Raw genomic sequence first — 21486 nt, 5'->3', positions numbered from 1 at the left:
CTAAGACAGGGAATATTTTTTTCTAGGATTAAATGTCAGGAATTGTGAAAAACTGAGTTTAAATGTGTTTGGCTAAGGTGTATGTAAACTTCCGACTCCAAATGTAGAAGCTGTTTTTCAGTCTCTCGGTGCCAGATTTGATGCACCTGTACTAACCTCACCCTCTGAATGAAAGCGGTGTGAACAGGCAGTGGCTCGGGTGATTGTTGTCCTTGATGATCTTTTTGGCCTCCCTGTGACATCGGGTGCTGTGGGTGTCATGGAGGGCAGGTAGTTTGCCCCCGGTGATGCGTTGTGCAGACTGCACCACACTCTGGAGAGCCTTGCGGTTGAGGATGGTGTAGTTGTCATACCGGGCTGTGATACATCCCGACGGGAAGTTTGTACACAATTAACAAGCTAGGTAGCTACCATGTCATGTTCTCATCAAACTGTCAACAAAGTAGCTAGCAAGCAACAAGATATGCCAAATATGTCTAAAAAACATTTAAGGGCAAATAAATCAGATTTGACCATTCAGACAAGTCGCATGGCCAGGAATCCACATCTGATTTAAACCCCCGAAGGTCGTTTGAAATAGAACAGATTCAACTCAGATATGCAAAATCATTGGGTGAGTCACTTCAAACTGCCAATGTGAACAAGGTTTAAATCACCCCTGGTCAATCTGAACCATTTTTCTATTTTGGGAATGTTTTTTTTCTTGATATTAGCTCCACAGTATAATTTGCAGCTGAAATTCCCATTGTCTCCAGGCAGTATCCAGCTCATGACTCATCTCGAAATAAAGCCTCTTAACCAGCACTAACTCTCAGCAGTTTCCACCAATCACCTGACCCATATACATTATTATGGCACAGTTGCAGTACCGAGTTGTACAGAGGAACACATTTTAAGCCATGTTATTTATGGCTGTTGCAGAATTATATAAATATATATATATATATACACACACCCTTTGTGAGTGTCACGATATAGCTCACTAATACCATTGAGAAAACCTAATTAACATTAAACAGTGTTGGTGTTATTTGCCTACATAACACAAGTAAAATTCTGCCATTGTTCTGCTTGTCATTCAGGATTACAAGTAGAAAACCTCCCAGCCAAATGCTTTCAGATTATCAACAAAAAACTGCATGTTGAATATTCATGAATGTAATGTAAAATTGACCAGGTATGTGTCTATTGTGTGTTAAACCTGGGTCGAAGGGTGTGTGGCAGTAATGTTCACTCAGCACTTTCTTAGATTGTCCTATGACCTGAATCCTGGGATTTATGCTATACTGGGCCTGGATTACAGCCTAGTCCCTACTCCGGTCATCTCACAGTGAAGGGCAGGGTGACAGAGATTTTCATATTGTCCTGCTCTCATACCAGGATATACAGTATTACTGGCATAGCACACAAGGGGGCATTAAAAAGACAAACAAGCTAAATGACAGACACCGTTTTCTGAATGCTAACGAGCAAAAACGAACATAAACTAATTGCAATGGTTGGTAAATCCAGTTCATAAAGTCATACAGGATTAGCTAGTAGCTACCGAATATCCTTTTCGGTGAGTGTGGACATTTACAAGCGAAAGTTGAACGAGAGAAATTATGCAAATGACCAAACTTGTGATGCATGCCTTTGAAGAAAGAGCAGCATGTGTAGGCCTGTACGGAGCAGATGGGGGAGAAAAAATAAAACACTAGTAGGAAGCACAAGGGGGAATAAATGGCAGCTGCACAGCTCTGACTTCTGTCAGATCGCCATTATTAGATAACTGATGGCAAACATTTAGTAGTGAATTGTATACAAGTGTAACTTCATCTCATGGGCGTTGCACAACTGAATCGCCGCTAGATATAAAACGCTATGGACTCACCAGCTCGCTTTCTCTGGTTGTGCTATTTACTGTAAAACAAGTGATGGCTTAACTGTTCTGGGGAACTATGGTGAAATGAAGAACCCAATCTGCTTCATCTCCTAAGGTATTGCACAAGTTGACTGAAGGTAATATACTATATATACAAAATTTGTGGATTTGGCCATTTCAGCCACACCCGTTGCTGACCGGTGTATAAAATAAAGCACACAGCCATGCAATCTCCATAGACAAACATTGGCAGTAGAATTGCCTCAGTGCCACTGTCATAAGATTCCACCCTTCCAACAAGTCAGATCATCAAATTTTAGCCCTGGCCCGGTCAACAGTAAGTGCTGTTATTGTGAAGTGGAAATGTCTGGGAGCAACAACGTATCAGCCGCGACGTGGTAGGCCAGACAAGTTCACAGAACGTCTGTCCTCAGTTGCAACACTCACTACCTAGTTCCAAACTGCCTCTGGAAGCAACGTCAGGACAATAACTGTTCGTCGGGAGATTCATGAAATAAGTTTCTATGGCTGAGCTACCGCACACAAGCTTAAGATCACCATGCGCAATGCCAAGCGTTGGCTGGAGTGGTATAAAGCTCGTCGCCCTTGGCCTTCGGAGCAGTGGAAACGCGTTCTCTGAAATGATGAATCACTCGTCATCATCTGGCAGTCCAACGGACAAATCTGGGTTTGTCAGATGCCAAGACAATGATACTTGCCCCAATGCATAGTTTCAAAAAGTTTGGTGCAGGAGGAATAATGGTCTGGGGTTGTTTTTCATGGTTCAGGCTAGGCTCCTTACTTCCAGTGAAGGGAAATATTAACACTACAGCATGCAATGACATTCTAGACAAATCTATACTTCCAACTTTGTGGCAACAGTTTGGGAAAGGCCATTTCCGGTTTCAGCATGCCCCCGTGCACAAAGCGAGGTCAACACAGAAATGGTTTGTCGACATCGGTGTGGAAGAACTTAACTGGCCTGCACAGAGCCCTGACTTTGGGATGAATTGGAATGCCGACTACGAGCCAGGCCTAATCGCCCAACACCAGTGCCTGACCTCTCTAATGTTTGTGGCTGAATGGAAGCTAGTTCCCACAGCAATGTTCCAACATCTAGTGGAAAGCCTTCCCAGAAGAGTGGAGGCTGCTATAGGAGCAAAGGGGTGGACCAAATCCATGTTAATGTCCATGATTTTGGATTGAGATGTTTGATCACTTTTGGTCATGTAGTGTAACTTAAAAAGTAGCTACAAATATTAAAATGTATTGAAAAACATCAAATAAATAGTTGATGGTATTGACAAAGGATCCCATTGCTTTTTCCAAATACCCATATAAGGTATACCACCCAAGCCTAACATGTACATCTGGTTCCCAGGTGTATCTTTTATAGTTATTTCACTCAACTTACACAGAAGAAAACAAGGGTGGGTATACACAAATACACTGCTCAAAAAAATAAAGGGAACACTAAAGTAACACATCCTAGATCTGAATGAATGAAATATTCTTATGAAATTTTCTTTACATTGTTGAATGTGCTGACAACAAAATCACACAAAAATTATCAATGGAAATCAAATTTATCAACCCATGGAGGTCTGGATTTGGAGTCACACTCCAAATGAAAGTGGAAAACCACACTACAGGCTGATCCAACTTTAATGTAATGTCCTTAAAACAAGTCAAAATGAGGCTCAGTAGTGTGTGTGGCCTCCACATGCCTGTATGACCTCCCTACAACGCCTGGGCATGCTCCTGATGAGGTAGCGGATGGTCTCCTGAGGGATCTCCTCCCAGACCTGGACTAAAGCATCCGCCAACTCCTGGACAGTCTGTGGTGCAATGTGGCGTTGGTGGATGGAGCGAGACATGATGTCCCAGATGTGCTCCATTGGATTCAGGTCTGGGGAACGGGCGGGCCAGTCCATAGCATCAATGCCTTCCTCTTGCAGGAACTGCTGACACACTCCAGCCACATGAGGTCTAGTATTGTCTTGCATTAGGAGGAACCCAGGCCCAACAGCACCAGCATATGGTCTCACAAGGGGTCTGAGGATCTCATCTCGGTACCTAATGGCAGTCAGGCTACCTCTGGCGAGCACATGGAGGGCTATGCCCCCCCCCCCAAGAAATGCCACCCCACACCATGACTGACCCACCGCCAAACAGGTCATGCTGGAGGATGTTGCAGGCAGCAGAACGTTCTCCACGGCATCTCCAGTCTGTCACATGTGCTCAGTGTGAACCTGCTTTCATCTGTGAAGAGCACAGGGCACCAGTGGCGAATTTGCCAATCTTGGTGTTCTCTGGCAAATGAAAAACGTACTGCACGGTGTTGGGCTGTAAGCACGACCCCCACCTGTGGACGTCAGGCCCTCATAGTCTGTTTCTGACCATTTGAGCAGACACATGCACATTTGTGGCCTGCTGGAAGTCATTTTGCAGGGCTCTGGCAGTGCTCCTCCTTGCATAAAGGCGGAGGTAGCGGTCCTGCTGCTGGGTTGTTGCCCTCCTACGGCCTCCTCCACGTCTCCTGATGTACTGGCCTGTCTCCTGGTAGCACCTCCATGCTCTGGACACTACGCTGACAGACACAATAAACCTTATTGCCACAGCTCACATTGATGTGCCATCCTGGATGAGCTGCACTACCTGAGCCACTTGTGCGGGTTGTAGACTCCGTCTCATGCTACCACTAGAGTGAAAGCACCACCAGCATTCAAAAGTGACCAAAACATCAGCCAGGAAGCATTGGAACTGAGAAGTGGTCTGGTTACCACCTGCAGAACCACTCCTTTATTGGTGGTGTCTTGCTAATTGCCTATAAATTCCACCTGTTGTCTAATCCATTTGCACAACAGCATGTGAAATGTATTGTCAATCAGTGCTGCTTCCTAAGTGGACAGTTTGATTTCACAGAAGTGTGATTGACTTGGAGTTACATTGTGTTGTTTAAGTGTGCCCTTTATTTTTTTGAGCAGTGTATTTTCAGATTTGAGACTAACACCTCTAACTATACAAAACGTTTCAGCTAGGTTTCATATAGAATATTTGGGAAACATCTGGCGCATATATATATATATAAATAAAAATGAATCTGGATGTCAAAACACATTACTATCTTAACAGATATATCCAAGAATAATTATTTAATACATTAAATTACTTATGTTTTTTATTTCATTATTCTTCAAACAGAATCCATAGGCAGTTCATTTCAGGATGGTGTCTTCAGAGGCTGTAAAAAAACAGAAAAACATGTTTCACAACATTTCCTCAGTTACATCTTCACTGCAGACCTAACATTCTGATGCGTTTTTAAAAAATGTACCTTCTGCAAGTGCTTTGGCAATTTTCTCTTGCTCCTCTCGGATCTTCTTCTCTGCCTCCTCAACAAGCCTCTCTTTCTCTGCTCTTGGCTTCAGATAGTCTAAGGGAAATACAGCAATGACACTGACATAATGATCATTCAAAATACCCTCATGTGACATTACAACAATCGTATATCTTGGTAGTAAGCTACTTACCATATCTTTGTTTGCCATAAAACATGCCAATGAGCAAGAATGACCACCTGGCCGTCTGAAATAAAGAAAATTGATTAGCTAGTTAGTTGACTTAGCTACACAGTTCAAACGTATGCGATTGCCTTGACCACTATCTATTTATGCTGGTTGACTTTCAATCGTCTTTTGGCAGAAAATTTAATTCGTGTCTTGCACGCTAACGTTAGACTACATGTGAGATGACCTGGAACGGCCCCAGTTAGCCATGCTAGCTAATAAGTTAGCACGTTAGCGAGCGTACTCGGCAAGTAGCCAATACTGTGACCTTGCCTCAGAATTATTATAGACTAGTGAGTTGAACTATTAAACCTGGGTCAAAGTAACATATTGTCATCAATTTTGGCTGGATTATTTAGTTATACTATCTTTATGGCAGGTATATCGTAATTTAGCTGGCTAGCTAACCCTCATTGGATTGAACCAGTCAATGTCATACGATTAACATATGTTAGAAGCTAGCTAGCTAAACTTACTAACAAGCTACACGTCTGATTTTAACATGACATAAAATAACCTGCTATATTCACCATATGCATTCAAATGAGTTAGTACAACAAGTTATTAAAATGAATATAGGTTTACCTTGATGACAGGAGAGACTGCAACTGGAGGAACCATTTTGCTAGTGAGAAATTGAGGAAGTCTTATTTTTCTTCTATAATATAATGGACATCGCAAACAAAAGTTAGAGGTGCATGCCGCCACCTACTGTACTGGAGTGTGTAGACTATCACAGTTCACAGACTAAATGAATAAATACATAAACATTCAAATAAACTAAACCCTCCTATCTAATCATGTACTACTAAGAAAATAAAAAAGAGTCCTAGTAACTTCTAACAAACCCTTCCCCATCCCCCTTCGAGAGCATCCTGACCGGTTGCATCACCGCCTGGTATGACAACTGCTCGGGAATCTGACTGTAAGACGCTTCAGAGGGTAGTGCGTACGGCCCAGTATATCAATGGGGCCAAGCTTCCTTACGTCCAGGACCTATATACTGTACCAGTATATAGGTCATGTCGGCACATGTGACATATACAATTTGATTTGATTTGATTTGAAATCCCTTCCAACTCCACATCCTCATCCAACCTCAATAACCCTACACTTCAATCTTTCCCACCCTTCCACAAACCAATACTTACAACAATACCGGTACTTACAACAATACATCAACACATGCTTGACTGTTTCATCAACCATATACTCCGTACACAAACCATTCCCATGCTTGCCAAACAGATCTAATGACGAGTTCAATGTACAATGCCCTAGACGCAACTGAGCAAACAGCACCATCTCTTCCTTCCTAATCTGATCATTGAATCTTGGTCCACCAACCTTTCTTTGTAGGGAAAATAAATGCTGGCCTTTGGGCTCGCTGTCCCACCTCTTCTGCCACACATCTATCATCATGGCTCTAATCTTACATTTGGTCTCACCTCTACCCAATTATATCTTGTTTTAAAGCATTTTTTTCTACCTGGTCTACTATTTCACTCCCACCCACTCCCAAGTGAGCTGGGACCCAGGGACCCAGGGACCCAAATCATTTTCGATTTGCCAGATAAGCTATTCAACACAGACAAGGAAACTGATCATAATATAATTCTGACAGGTTGAGCATCCTCCACCCACTAGAGGGCAGCTACTATCGCCAACAGTTCAACTGAGTTTACTGACAGTTCATCTGACATATCTTCACGTCAAGTTCAGGAATGTACACGCCTGCTCCTCTCCAGTAAGACCCCTATCTGTGTTTGAGGATGTCAAAGAAATACAATCTATTATAATGACAAGATAGTCTAGTGACCACTCTACAATGGAAATATATGTCCTCAAAGAAGGAAGGCAGGCGGGAGGAGGCGAGATCAGGTGGGGGAATTCTAGCCAATGAGAGGGTAGATACCCGTAAACAATAGGCACAACTCGGATATAAAGTTGTTTTCTTTCAAAGTAGGCTGAAATGCATTTATTTTATTTAACTAGGCAAGTCAGTTAAGAACAAATTCTTATTTACAATGACGGCCTACCAAATGGCAAAAGGCCTCCTGCGGGGACTGGGGCCTGGGATTAAAAAAATAAAAATATACAATATAAATATAGGACAAAACACACATCACAACAAGAGAGACAACACTACAGAAAGAGACACCTAAGACAACATAACAAGGCAGCAAAACATGACAACACAGCAATGGTAGCAACACAACATGACAACATGGTAGCAGCACAAAAACATGGTACAAACATTATTGTCAACAGCACAAAGGTCAAGAAGGTAGAGACAGCAATACATCACGCAAAGTAGCCACAACTGTCAGTAAGAGTGTCCATGATTGAGTCTTTTAATGAAGAGATTGAGATAAAACTGTCCAGTTTGAGTGTTTGTTGCAGCTGTAGTGAACTGAAAAGAGGAGCGATCCAGGGATGTGTATGCTTTGGGTACCTTTAAAAGAATGTGACTGGCAGAACAGGTGTTGTATGTGGAGGATGAGGGCTGCAGTAGATATCACAGATAGGGGGGAGTAAGGCCGAAGAGGGTTTTATAAATAAGAATCAAACAGTGGGTCTTGCGACGGGTATACAGAGATGGCCAGTTTACAGAGGAGTATAGAGTGCAGTGATGTGTCCTATAAGGAGGATTGGTGGCCATTTGATGGCTGAATGGTAAAGAACATCTAGCCGCTCGAGATCAACCTTACCTGCCGATCAATGAATGTCTCCGTAATGGGTAGGATGGTCATCTAAAATCAGGGTTAGTTTGGCAGTTGGGGTGAAAGAGGAGCGATTACGATAGAGGAAACCTAGTCAAGATTTAACTTTAGCCTGCAGCTTTGAAATGTGCTGAGAGAAGGACAGTGCACCATCTAACCATACTCCCAACTACTTTTACGAGGTGACTACCTCAAGCTCTAAACCCTTAGAGGTAATAATAACACCTGTGGAAAGAGGGGCATTCTTCTTACCAGACTTTTGTTTTGGAGGTGTTCAGAACAAGGTTAAGGGTAGAGAAAGCTTGTAGGACACTAAAAAAACGTTGTTTAACACAAAATCCAGGGAGGGGCCAGCTGAGTATAAGACTTTATCATCTGCATATAAATGGATGAGAGAGCTTCCTACTGCCTGAGCTATGTTGTTGATGTAAATTGAGAAGAGCGTGGGGCCTAGGATTGAGCCTTGTGGGCTACTCCCTGGCAGTGGCTGAGACAGCAGATTTTCTGACTTTATACACTGCACTCTTTGGTAGAGGTAGTTAGCAAACCAGGCCAAAGACCCCTCAGAGACACCAATACTCCTTAGCCGGCCCACAAGAATGGAATGGTCTACCGTATCAAAAGCTTTGGCCAAGTCAATAAAAATAGCAACACAATATTGCTTAGAATCAAGGGCAATGGTGACATAATTGAGGACCTTTAAGGTTGCAGGGACACATCCATAACCTGAGCGGAAACCAGATTGCATACCAGAGAGAATACTATAGATACTATATCAAGAAAGACAGTCAGTTGATTATTGCCAAGTTTTTCCAAAACTTTTGATGAACAGGTTCAAAATAGAAATAGGCCTTTAACAGTTAGGATCAGCTTGATCTCCCCCTTTAAATAAAGGATGAGCTGTGGCTGCCTTCCAAGCAATGGGAACCTCCACAGAAAGGAGAGAATGGTTAAAAGGTTGGAGATAGGTTTTGCGATGATAGGGGCAGCAACCTTAAAGAAGAAAGGGTCTAAACCATCTGACCCAGATTTTTGGGGGGGTCAAGTTTAAGGAGCTCCTTTAGCACCTCGGACTCAGTGACTGCCTGCAGGGAGAAACTTTGTAGCGGGGCAGGGGAAAAAGAGGGAGAAGCATAGGGGATAGTCACATTAGAAGGGGTGGGAGATGAGGAAATGTTGGACGGGCAAGGAGGCATGGCTGTCAAATAGTAATCCTGACTTAATGAAGTGGTGATTAAAGAGCTCGGCCATGTAAAACAGTGATCACCAATGTCATTACAGAAAACACCAGACTGATACCTATCAGGATTATTTGTGAGGATAACATCGAGGAGAGTAGCCTTTTCTGGGTGCTTGGAGTCATACCTTGTGGGATTGGTGATAATTCCCATTGCTTTAGGACTTGGTCAGGTGGTTTAAGATTGTCCCAGTTTAGGTCACCTAGCAGGACAAATTCAGACTTAGTGTAAGGGGCCAGGAGAGAGCTTAGGGCAGGTAGGGTACAGGCTGGTGCTGATGGAGGACAATAGCACCCAGCGACAGTCAACAAAGAGCTATTTGAAAGTTTAATGCTTAAAACTAGCAAATCAAATTGTTTGGGGACAGACTTGGTGGAGACAACCGAGCACTGAAGGTGATCCTTGGTAAAGATTGCCACTCCCCCACCTTTGGAAGATCGGTCTTGCCGAAAAAGGTTATAACCAGAAAGGTTAACATCTGTATTCAAAACACTCTTCCTTAACCACGTCTCAGTACTGACCAACACATCTGGATTGGAGCTGTGAACCCACACTTTCAATTCATACATTCTAATGTTATTAAGATGCAGAAAACCCAGGCTATTACGAGAGCAGAAAACAGTGAGGCAGATATCTGAGCGAAAGCTCGGAAGAGAGGGGTGAGTGTGGTGGAGGTACCTGTACCAGACAGGGGGAGACAGGCCAGGGCAGACGGTGAACAGATCCACAGGTGGAATCCAAGCAGCAGTGCAGCAGGCAATGGGAGTAGGTGTGTGCCATGTGCATCCACTTATATCAGTGCACAGAACTAGGAATTGGAATATTTAATAGCATTTCTGACAACCTAATCATTACGAAACTTCTATTTGATCAAATAAGCCTCACGTAGCAAATTAACAATAACCATTTTTGTTGACCAAACTCAACACTCATAAGATGTTTCTTATTAAGTGTCTCCTGACCCATCCTGTCTCAGCCTCCAGTATTTATGCTGCAGTAGTTTATGTGTCGGGGGGCTAGGGTCAGTTTGTTATATCTGGAGTACTTCTCCTGTCCTATTCGGTGTCCTGTGTGAATCTAAGTGTGCGTTCTCAAATTCTCTCCTTCTCTCTTTCTCTCTCTCGGAGGACCTGAGCCCTAGGACCATGCCCCAGGACTACCTGACATGATGACTCCTTGCTGTCCCCAGTTCACCTGGCTGTGCTGCTGCTCCAGTTTCACCTGTTCTGCCTTATTATTATTCGACCATGCTGGTCATTTATGAACATTTGAACATCTTGGCCATGTTCTGTTATAATATCCACCCGGCACAGCCAGAAGAGGACTGGCCATCCCACATAGCTCTCTCTAATTCTCTCTCTCTCTCGGAGGACCTGAGCCCTAGGACCATGCCCCTGGAATACCTGACATGATGACTCCTTGCTGTCCCCAGTCCACCTGACTGTGCTGCTGCTCCAGTTTCAACTGTTCTGCCTTATTATTATTCGACCATGCTGATCATTTCTGAACATTTGAACATCTTGGCCATGTTCTGTTATAATCTCCACCTGGCACAGCCAGAAGAGGACTGGCCACCCCACATAGCCTGGTTCCTCTCTAGGTTTCTTCCTAGGTTTTGGCCTTTCTAGGGAGTTTTTCCTTGCTTCTACACCTGCATTGCTTGCTGTTTGGGGTTTTAGGCTGGGTTTCTGTACAGCACTTTCAGATATCAGCTGATGCACGAAGGGCTATATAAATACATTTGATTTTGATTTGATTTGATTAACTTGTTCAGTGATTTTTGATAGCAGATCAAATTGAATGCACATACATCTTCTTTTTTTTAAATTTTTTTACCACATATAGCTCAGTGGGTTCCCACATGGGGTTTATTTAGTCACCATTCTTTTTTATCTAAAGAAAACATTAGATAGGCTACATAGTCTGTGTGTGTTCTAGGCAAATAGAGTCCCAGTGAAATACTGCCATTCTAGCAATTATCATTATTCAGAGAAAGCAGTCATGAATCTCATGCAGAAAAATGCAACAACGAATGGCAAATCATTTATTTTATTGTATTTGTTATTGTGTGAATCAAATGCATTTCTATGACATGGGCTTTTTAAGAAACCAAGGCCTTTATTCCCTCACACTCTCAGTCAGAAAGGTCAGACCTATCGCATAAAACCTAAGGTTGTCATGGACTTTCAGTACAATATGACATAGGTAACACACCTGTCAGGTGATAACCAGCCAACAATGACAACTGATCTGAAATGCTGATCTGAAATTAATTTACGATGAGTATTTAAGTTTACGTTTATCATCCTCATCACCTTTGTTGTCAACCAGTGTGTAATGTGTCTTGTTAAATATAGAATACAAGTATTCAATGTGATTAAGCCATGCTATGTAACCCATTTGTTCAATATAAAAATGCAACATTGTATGTAATTTAGGCCTATACATTGCAGTCACAGTTATTCATAAAGGGAAAACAGAGAAAGTACTGAATTTGTGGACGGTAATTGTTCTTGAATGAAAATGTCATATCAACCCCAAAATAACCACAATAAATAAGATAAAGATTATTGATGTGAAACAATAAACAAACCAAAAAACAAGATATTGGCACACAGTGTTCAGTCGTTGTCATAGATGCAATCTGCAAAGAAATGTGAATTATTAGGCTAACTAGAAATGATAGAAATAATACATAAATACAAATCCTCTGACATTAAAAAAACATACCAGCACCATATTGCAAGAATAAAATGGATCTAGTTGATCACTTGATCTTTGTATAAATGCCATTGTTTTATGTCAAAAGTCTGAAACGTACCATCACCAATGTCATCATAGATATCAGAATCTCTGTAAAAGCAAAACAAATCATTTATATCAAATTCAGGGCATTTCATATCTAAGCATTTTCTCTGCAGTTTTGGTGAACTGGTCAATAACATACTTTAGATGGTGTGTATTTCTGGATGTTTTTGTATGATCTGTTTTTGTGTTGTACTTACTCTACTGCAATATGGCTAGTCAAGACGTAGCCAACTAAAGGAGAGAGAGAGATGACCATCATTAAAGTTGCAAAAATGGTGTTATTGCAGAATGCCTATGTGTGGATTCATTGTTACTCACACTTGCCCTCCTCGTTCCTGCAGATGAGCTTGTTGTCTACAGGCTCAACGATGACATCCACAGTCTCCCCAGGTCTCAACGGTAGATCTTTACTGCTCCACTTCTTATTGGCCAAGGTGGAAACGATGGTCACCTGATACAATACCTGGATCTCCCGATCATGCTATTGGTGGGAGAGAACAGGATTGAGGGTCAAACAAACACATAAAATGTCAAATCTATGTCAATGGTAATAGCATACTACTTACCTTGAACTTCTTTCTGAAATCCTTCTCTTCCTTCTCAAATTTCTTTAGCTTTTTAGGATCTTTGTCCTCAGCCTTATCCTTGGTTTTACTTTGTGGGAGACTGAAAAGAGAGAGATGGAACGTGACATTATCAACATTTTTTCCCAGTCGGGGATTAGGACATTCTTATGTCATTACAGCAACTTTGTTTAGCCATGGGTCCATTTTTCTCTCTCTCTCATTACCTGCTGATAGATGGATTCGGAGGGAAGTTAGTGACATCCACATCATCATAGATTTCCTCGTCAATGACCTCAGCCAATTGTTCTATAACAGCAAGAGATACAAAGAAAGAATAGTAAAAACACATTGAAAATGTACGTTTTTGTAATGCCACAAGAGCACACAGTCACCCAAGATATTAAACATAATACTTTACCAGTATTTCCTTCCTGATCAAACTGGGAAGGTGGAGGTACTCTGAAAATGAAAAAAAAAATGTATTCAAATCTTAGTCTATGTTATGCCTTGTCTCTGGTGTAATTTGATTTGATTGCTTGTGCTGAAGGTCAATTTTGATCAAATGGACATGAATCAACCCAGATAATTGAACAACCACACAGAAAGTCAACAAATGCCAACAATTACAATTATTTAACTCATACCTGTACATAGATCATTGTGGGTACATTTACGTTTATAGACAGAATGAAACGGTTGTTAAAGGCCAAGTGCAGTCAAAACTGTGATTACTGTGTTTTATATATATTTCCACACCACGAGGTTGGAATAATACTGTGAAATTGTGAAAATTATGATAACGCCACTTTAGCTGTTTGAAAAGGCTGCCTGAAATGTCAGCCTGTTTTGGTGGGATGGAGTTTGGTCTAGTTAATAGACCAATAAGAAAAAGTTCCAAACCTCTCTACCAATAACAGCTAGTTTTCAGTTTTCCCCTCCCTACTCAGACCACTTCCTGACAGTTCTAGCAAAATTCTTGCTTGAGAGATTGCTTCTTAGAAAAGAGTTTGTTTCTTTTTTTAAAAACCATTTTAATTGAACACGATCACAGTTGTTACCCAGAAATGATATGATACTGAGATCAAAACGGCTGCATTGGACCTTTAATTAACTGAAGGACACACAAAAACAGTATTTTTATTGATGTTTTAAGAATGATTTCAGACTGATTCAATTATTCAGTAATGAGTTAATGAATCCCTTCTGTCCCTCCTGTTTAGTTCGTTGAGATTTTGGGTTATAGGGTTAGGAGTTAATGACAGTGAATTTTCCTGATCCATCTTACTAAATGAGAGAATTACTCAATTTTGCTGCCTGGGCCTTTTCTCCACTCCTCGAAGCCCTTTAACACCCAAGAGAGGCCGCGAGGTTTAGGAGGCAATCTGGTGTCCGAGAGGCTAGGGTTGCACATACACACACACACACACACACTTATTTACATACACACACACAGACACATGCATAGAAAGTATACACTCACAGATGAACGCACGCCAATGAATCTACATCATCAGAGTGCAGCAGGTCACGGTATTCTCACCTGACGTTGAAGCTTGACTCGTCCAGATCATCATATACGTCCCCATCCTCCTCAGGTGGTGGAGGAAGAACCACTAGGAATGACAAAAGGAAGATTGAAGCTACTGTCAATGTAACTCAGGTCATGTGACCACATTGCCATATTGTGTTATTCACTTTCAATATTAAGTTGTGGTCATTTGAAACTTACTTCCTGGACCCTTGATCCCACTGGAATGAGGAGAACATGATTTCAATGGAGCACATAATCACACAGTCCAAACTACAGTGAAAGGGATTGATGCAGTGCATTTTTCATAATAAGGTATTCATATCTTTCCAATGGTTATCTGTCTCAAAGGTTTTGATAGTGTCAGTGGCCATTTTACCTGCTGTGGTTATTATGAAAGTCCACGTCATCATATACCTCCGGTTCGTGTTCCATCTGACTGGGTGTAGACCCACCCTGACGCTTCAGAGTGTCAAAATCAATCGCAACGGACTCCGTCTTCACATAGCCATCTGAAAATATACAAAGCACATGTCTAAGTCTCACACATGGGGAACATTTAAATGGATGTGAGGGAGAAAAGTAAGACACATAGAAAGGAGATGGAGTAGAGGAGGAAGAGCAGACAGGAGGAGGAGGCAGCTGTCACTTACAGGAGCCATCCTGTGACCTTCCCAGCCAGCGGCCCTCTGGGTTGTCCAAAACACGCATGATGTCAATAGACTCTCCCTGCTTCAGCCCCAGGTCCGTCTTGCTCCCTTTAGAGTCCACTCTGGCCTTGGCCCTGTGGACGACCTCCAGTGGACCAGTCAGCTGCCACATTAAGGAGAAATAAAAACATGATAGAGGATGCAACGTAATACACATTAACTTCCCAAATATGCTACAGGATGGACTCCATGATAACTACAATATAGCAAGACTTAGGGGAACCACTGAACAACAGGCTTGTGCAGTGCAAACACTCACTTTGAATTTCTTTCTGGCATCCTGTTCTTTCTTCTCCCGTTCTTTCTGTTCTTTCTTTTCCACCTGTCGTTTTTTCTCCTCCCTCTCTCGCTTTTTCTCTTGTTCCTTTGACGATTCCCTGGTAAAAATAAGTGTCAGTGGTGTTAATGCTCACTAGAGGGCAGTGTTCATTTAACACCTTGTACAATAAAAGTTGAATAGAAACTGGAGGGAATCCATAGAGATACTGTGGATAGAGGACTCAACTTGGATATAACCCATTTTATATCCATATAACCCATGGACATTGAAGACCAATGTATGTACGCCATTGAGGGTAATGTATGCACTCACTACTGTATTATTCGCCGCTCTGGATAAGAGCATCTGAATTTGCTATATAACCCATTTTATATCCATATAACCCCTGGACATTGTCATTGAAGACAATGTATGAACGCCATATGCACTCACTACTGTATTATTAGTTGCATTGGATAAGAGCATCTGAAATTGCTAAAATGTACATTTTAAAATATTCACCACCATCTATCTAATGGCCTAAATAAATGACACACAATATTTGGCTTAGGACTCCAGCCCTGCAGGGGGTGGTAAAACCACCAATATTAGCGTTACACTGTTTAAATTTGTATTTGTATTTTTTTACTACTTTAAAATGGAGATAGCCTCAATTGCTCTGCCCAAGCTGTCACAGGTGCCATAATGGCACAGATACAAAGATGAGACCTTTTAACATCTCTATGAGGGAATATTTCTCACCATCTTTCATCAAGATCTTCATACATTTCATCACTTTCACTGTCCTATTGGAGGAAAAATATTTAGTTCGAATACTGTACGAATACATGGCAATAGTTTGTAAACAATAAAATAAAATAAAAAAATCAGAAATGTTGACAAAGTGACAAATATTTAAAGTCACCTCATTCCTTTGACTGGGAGGGTTGTTCATTAACCCCACATCATCATAGTTCTCATCTGGGTCAGGTTGGATTCTGGAGGCAGAGACAGTCAGTCAGTCAACTGGCCAAAATGACCCACCACATCCATGATAATAAAGTCAGTACACAAGTATTCAATTTGATGTTTCTATGCTGTGAAGAAAGTGCATTGTGCCTCTACAGGCCAATGTGTATTTTACTTGTGTATGTACCTCAGTGCCAATCACCCTAGTCTAATATTGTTCGGTTTTCACACGACATTCCCCTGATTATCAGAGTCTGATACTCACATGGCTCCTGGTGGTCGCGGTGGCAGGCTAGGGGCCATGGGGTTAGAGGGCAGGGGTGGGGCCACATGGTTACTGGGGTGAGAGGCAGGAGGTGGGGGAACACTTCCCTTTCTAAACCCAGCAGGACCTTCAGGGTAAAATCACAAACCTTTAGATGGTCCTTTCAGACATTAGTGAAGAAAAACATTTCCTTTTGAAATCAATTGCAGATTCTTAATATAGCAATTGAATAAGACCTCAGTCCTCCGTGTTCTATGGACGTTATTCTGTAGTTGAAAGGGAATGCACAGTAGCGGAGTTTGAGATAAAAAATATTAACAATCCTTGTCCCTACATCGTGTCCAGCAGAAAACAAGGGATATCTGGTTACTGAATATGTTGAATTTCATCCTGCATGTAGACAACAATCCTTACAAAAAACACACGAATAGTGCCTGTAACTCAAAACGACACTGTCCCCAGAGGGAGTATGGAATTCACATTGGACCCCTCTTCTGTCTGCGGACTTACAGTAATGCAAACCGCGGTGAAGTCTATCTTTAGTCAAAACCATGTTCACATGTGGATCCAAAAAAAGGAAACCTTTCACTTGAATGTGTCCCTGTTGAAAGAGGAACTCCGCAATTAGGGAGCAAACATCAGCTGTAAAAAAGGAGGAAGGTAAAACAGTACCTAGAGCGGGAACTTGAATAGAGGAAGCCAATGTTCGCGTCTTTGGTTTCACATTTCAACGTGGAATTGTACTTCTGTGTGTAACGACTTTTATAAAGCTTTTGGAAGGTCATCCCATCTAATCGGGCTGTTTGTTGTGATGACAACCTGTGACACGGCTGTCTCCGATCAGTGGAGCATACAAAACCACAGAAACCACTAGACTGGGTGAAAGGCCCGTCAATCTGCAGAACTGGAGCACGCTTAGAAAACCACAGCAGGTGCATCTTAGCAGCTGATAGACTTATCCGGATGTGGCTTATTAGTGGTAAGTGAAAGACAAAACACTTACCATCGGTACTAGCCTCTGTGCCCTTCTTGAACTTTTCCAAGTTGACCCTAGGAGGCCGGTTGGGTTTGGCTGGGGCAGTGCCCAGTGCCAGGATATTAGGCAGTGGGTTCCTTTTGGGGAAAGAAGAGCTACTGGTAAGGGCAGAAGGGTTCAACCCCACGACTGGAATGGTGTGGCCCAGTGGCTTCTTAGTAAAGCTGGGTTTCTTACTGGCTATAGGTTTGGGGGGACAAGAGTCACTGGAGGTGAGGGGGAGTTTGGTTATTTCTTTTACTCCTTCCTCAGATAGTGTCTCTCCTCGATTGAATGCATTCTGGGCAGTCCTGAAGTTTGTGGGCTTGAGGGTAGTGCTTGGTGTGAACGGTTTGATTGTAGAATCCACAGCGCCAGCCACACTATCCTCTGTCTGAAGCCGCATCTTTGCAATGGAGCTGATGGGTTTTATGGAAGGGGGTAATTTGTTCGGCGTACCCCCACTGTCGTCAGGTTTGGAGCTTCTGTCTTTGCCCCAGGTGGGTTTGGCCACACACAGGGGTGGTTTGGGGAAGGCAGGCTTGGTGCCAGACAGGGTCGAGCTCAGAGAGGGCTTCTGGAGAGGGGGTTTTGGCAGAGGAATTTTGACCTCAGCGTCATGGGATACTTCTGGGCCAGGAGGTTTGGGTTTAAATGGGTACTGTTTGGCAGAGGGTTGGCTGTCCTCTTGGGCACTTTCAAACATACTAGCGATCGCTTTGGTTTTGGGCAACTCCCTAACTTCTGGAGCACTCTTGGTGGAGACAGTGTTCTTGAGGAAGTTGGGTTTGGGCGCGGTGGATGCTGCACTGCCTGATAGGCTGGTCTCCAGGACAGGTTTCTTAGGCTGGATGGGGGGTCCAGAGGACAGGGTGGGGTGCACTGCAGCTTTGGGACGTCCTGTAGAGGTGCCCTCTGTGGAGTTTCCCCCCGTGTTGAAGCGAGCCGTGATGGCCTTCACATCAGACTTGTTGTTCTGCTGGCAGCAAACAAACAAAAGACTAGTGAGGAGGAAGTGTCCTTTATGGATACACAGTTTCCCCTAATAAATACTAATTTGAGGAAGACCGAAACAAATAAATGTAATTTACATCAATAGTCATTCATTAAACACTGTTGGTTATATCTCTATTATACAGGGAGCTAGGGAAAGGAGAAAGAGAGAGAGATAGAGAGAAAAGAGAAAACAGGGAGAAAAAAAGAGGTTGTAACAGATGCTTTATAACTGACATTTAGAAATGACTCCAACCTCCACATGTACAACTTCTCCTTCTTATTGGGTCAGGGTCATCGAAGAGAAAAGTTGTTCTATGATTTTACAGCTTAGATTGACATTTCATCAAAGGACGGCCTCTGAAAAGGATGCTTAACCCTGAGTAAACTATACGATGTTTTCCCCACGCTGGTATTAAACCACCTCAATCTCACCTCAATCTAAAATCAAGCCAACAACGATTCACCTACCTCTCCGTGTCTTGCTGTGCTGAGAGCACTAAGCTCCTCAGGGTCAAGGTATGTGTAACACATCACAGAGGAAATGCAACAAAGTCATGGCGCTAAACAGGAAGTGGGTACATAGGTGTTTTGTGCTCTCATTGTTTGATTAACCTACACTCTGTGTTTTTCATAGACAATATAGTCATTCTAACGATAATGGTTCTGCTACTACTAGTTGGGGGGAAAAAAGGTATCTTGAATGCCTGGCTGTAAAAAGAGCCGTGTAAATATAATGAAGACCTAATATGACCTAATGAATCAGATTACCCCTCTATGATGAAAGGGTTCTGTATTATGACATTCTGTCTTTCCTTAGCCAAGATGCAAATTACCCTCTGGGGCACAAAAAAAGCTGTTCATCTGTGCACTGTGTGAGCAGGTACCGCAGGTTCTGCTCTCTGGTGAAAGGTTAGAATACTGTATGTATCTGTTATTTGCCACACTGGTGATAGTTGGAGTACAAATCTATGCCTCATGTTGTTGATAATAGAGGACATGTGGTGGATGGCTCTCCTCTTGTAGCACCACACCTCACTGTAATGAGGGTTGTTCGAAATCGAGACATAGCAGTCCTATCATGAGGAAGTGCAAAGGACAGGCGTTCCGATTGCACAAACGCTGATGGCCGCCAGACTGGGGAGAAACAAACTGTGCTGTTGTTGGACTTCAGGGGACAAACAATGGACACAGCTAGGGGGCAGAAGTGTCCATTGAAAGTGGCATTAACTCATCAATTAAATTAAACATAATACTTGTTAATACTTGTTTCACAGTGTATTGGACTTGTCACTCTTTATGAATACACATATAGCCTAATAAAGTGTGTCGCGTCACATAAAGAGCAATGTAGGGAGATTATAGTAGTTCACACTGGTTCTGCTTAAGGAAGTCAATGTCACTTGACTTTGTTTTATCATTAGTCTCATTGGTGAGCATCCAGATTACTAGGGGGTAAATGTATAGCCCATTCTCGTGGCTGTTTCTCAACTGTCGTTTCTCCTTAGAAACCACACAGGCCACAACTTCAGCTGGATTCCACTAAACTAGTTTATGTCCCTAATAAATGTAGACATTTCTGAGCTAATGATTATAATGCATCAACGTTATAAAGACACTGTCTGCCTGTCATTTATGTGTTGAAGGCTGTGAGACGTACAACCCATTTAACGATATTCAAAGCAGGGACTCCGCCACTCAGACACAGAGAACCGTGACAATGTTATGTCATGTTCACGACTTCACAGATACAGTGGATTTCACTTGTCTATATGGCTACTGTATGTGACGTGGGCTGTCACCAAAACACTGAAAAAGAGACTTTCAGTGCCCTACTGTCTCTAGTCACTTCACCAGAGATGTGCTGCATGCCTAGCAAGACTAAATTACAGCCAACAACCGAGGGTCGAAGGGAACACGTTGACTCTTTTTTTTTTTATCATTAAATGACTTTTCCAACAAAATAACGAATCTCCTGACACACTACGGTCAATGTCCTTTAGATGTTAAGCTTGGAGAGAAATGAGAGACAACGGAAAAAAATGCCTTGAGTAAAAGCAAAGAGGAACCACGGGTTTTTTCAATGTGGTGAAAGAAGTTAAAAAGTCTGTATTACACAATCTAGATTGTCACCAACCCGTTATAAAACGGTACTTCTCTAATACGGTTAAGGTTAAGCGCTACTTTAATCCTCTTTAATCATCCAAATCAAAACTACATTTACAAACCCTTCTAAAAGAGACAGTGTAGGTTAATAGTAATCAAGTACAGAATCCCCATCTCATAGCACTTTCATAAAACTTCCCAAGAAAAATGTGCAAAGAAAACAGGGCCTTGTACAACAAATGAGACAATGAATATAGGATCTTGCACATATACAGCGAAATGGGCTAACACCTGCTACTACACGACGGTGTACAACAAAGAATTCAAACAAACACTTTCCCTAAGTTAGCCATACACCTAATAAAGATACAGCACCATTAACTTCTCAGGGTCACAACTCATGAGGATATGATTGTAAGGCAGGTACTCACCATAGTGGCAACAGTCAGCGCCCAGGGAATCTACCCAGTCTGTACGTGGGCTGGCGGCCCTTAGGTAGGAGAGAGTTTCTCTGTGTGTACTGAATGTTTTTTTGTGAGCAATGGCATGAGAGAGAGAGAGAGTGAGTGTGTGTGTGTGTGTGTGTGTGTGTGTGTTTGAGCATTTGTGACCTCAGTGTCTGTGTGCTATTGGCTACTTCCCCTCTCTGCTAAATGACTCCTGTGTAGTCATCAGCATGGCAGTCTTATCTCTCTCTGTCCATCTGCTGTATTTGCGTATTTCAAGCAGGTACATTGCTCTTTCCATCTCCAATGAACCACCAGCGTCACAATTCCAAAGTAGTTCCCCAGAACTGTCGTGAAATACAACCTTTTTCCTCACACTGGACACACGTCGTTAACTAGTATACAAAACCCTGTAATAAAATGTACT

The 21486-nt window shown here is 42.3% G+C and overlaps 1 protein-coding gene and 1 non-coding gene across 5 annotated transcripts; both read right to left on the bottom strand.

Annotated features, from left to right (window-relative positions):
- Positions 1-5027: 5027 nt before the first annotated feature.
- atp5me (ATP synthase membrane subunit e) lies at positions 5028-6133 on the bottom strand. Its single transcript, XR_005051733.2, has 4 exons — positions 6019-6133; positions 5398-5452; positions 5202-5300; positions 5028-5108 (listed from the first exon to the last, which is right to left on the bottom strand). It is a non-coding gene; the product is annotated as an ATP synthase membrane subunit e (transcript).
- Positions 6134-11427: 5294 nt separating this feature from the next.
- On the bottom strand, positions 11428-21486 carry fyb1b (FYN binding protein 1 b). 4 transcript variants are annotated; one of them, XM_021602829.3, is made up of 18 exons: positions 21045-21486; positions 17503-18490; positions 16500-16626; positions 16191-16263; positions 16028-16071; positions 15266-15383; positions 14950-15109; positions 14676-14808; positions 14498-14517; positions 14309-14381; positions 14070-14165; positions 13187-13227; positions 12993-13074; positions 12769-12868; positions 12521-12683; positions 12400-12433; positions 12216-12247; positions 11428-12038 (listed from the first exon to the last, which is right to left on the bottom strand). In XM_021602829.3, the coding sequence occupies exons 1-18, from the start codon at positions 21045-21047 to the stop codon at positions 12016-12018; spliced, it is 2310 nt and encodes a 769-aa protein (XP_021458504.3). In that variant the 5' UTR covers positions 21048-21486; the 3' UTR covers positions 11428-12015. The 4 variants fall into 4 exon arrangements, with proteins under 4 accessions (XP_021458504.3, XP_021458503.3, XP_090090930.1 ...); XM_021602828.3 differs by having other exon boundaries at positions 17503-18493; positions 21045-21483; XM_090234804.1 differs by lacking the exon at positions 14070-14165.

Source organism: Oncorhynchus mykiss, chromosome 5 (assembly GCF_057628025.1).
Source record: "Oncorhynchus mykiss isolate SJ-2025 chromosome 5, ASM5762802v1, whole genome shotgun sequence".
In the NCBI taxonomy this organism is placed as follows: Eukaryota; Metazoa; Chordata; class Actinopteri; order Salmoniformes; family Salmonidae; genus Oncorhynchus; species Oncorhynchus mykiss.
This window is presented reverse-complemented; position numbering and strand designations above follow the sequence as displayed.

What these genes read in the sequence shown, in the direction of transcription:
- fyb1b (XM_021602828.3), bottom strand. An exon ending in TTTCATAATAACCACAGCAG is followed by an intron (nt 14,518 to 14,675) that starts GTAAAATGGCCA and finishes TCCTCATTCCAG; the next exon opens with TGGGATCAAGGGTCCAGGAA. An exon ending in CTATGATGACATTGGTGATG is followed by an intron (nt 12,039 to 12,215) that starts GTACGTTTCAGA and finishes ATTTCTTTGCAG; the next exon opens with ATTGCATCTATGACAACGAC.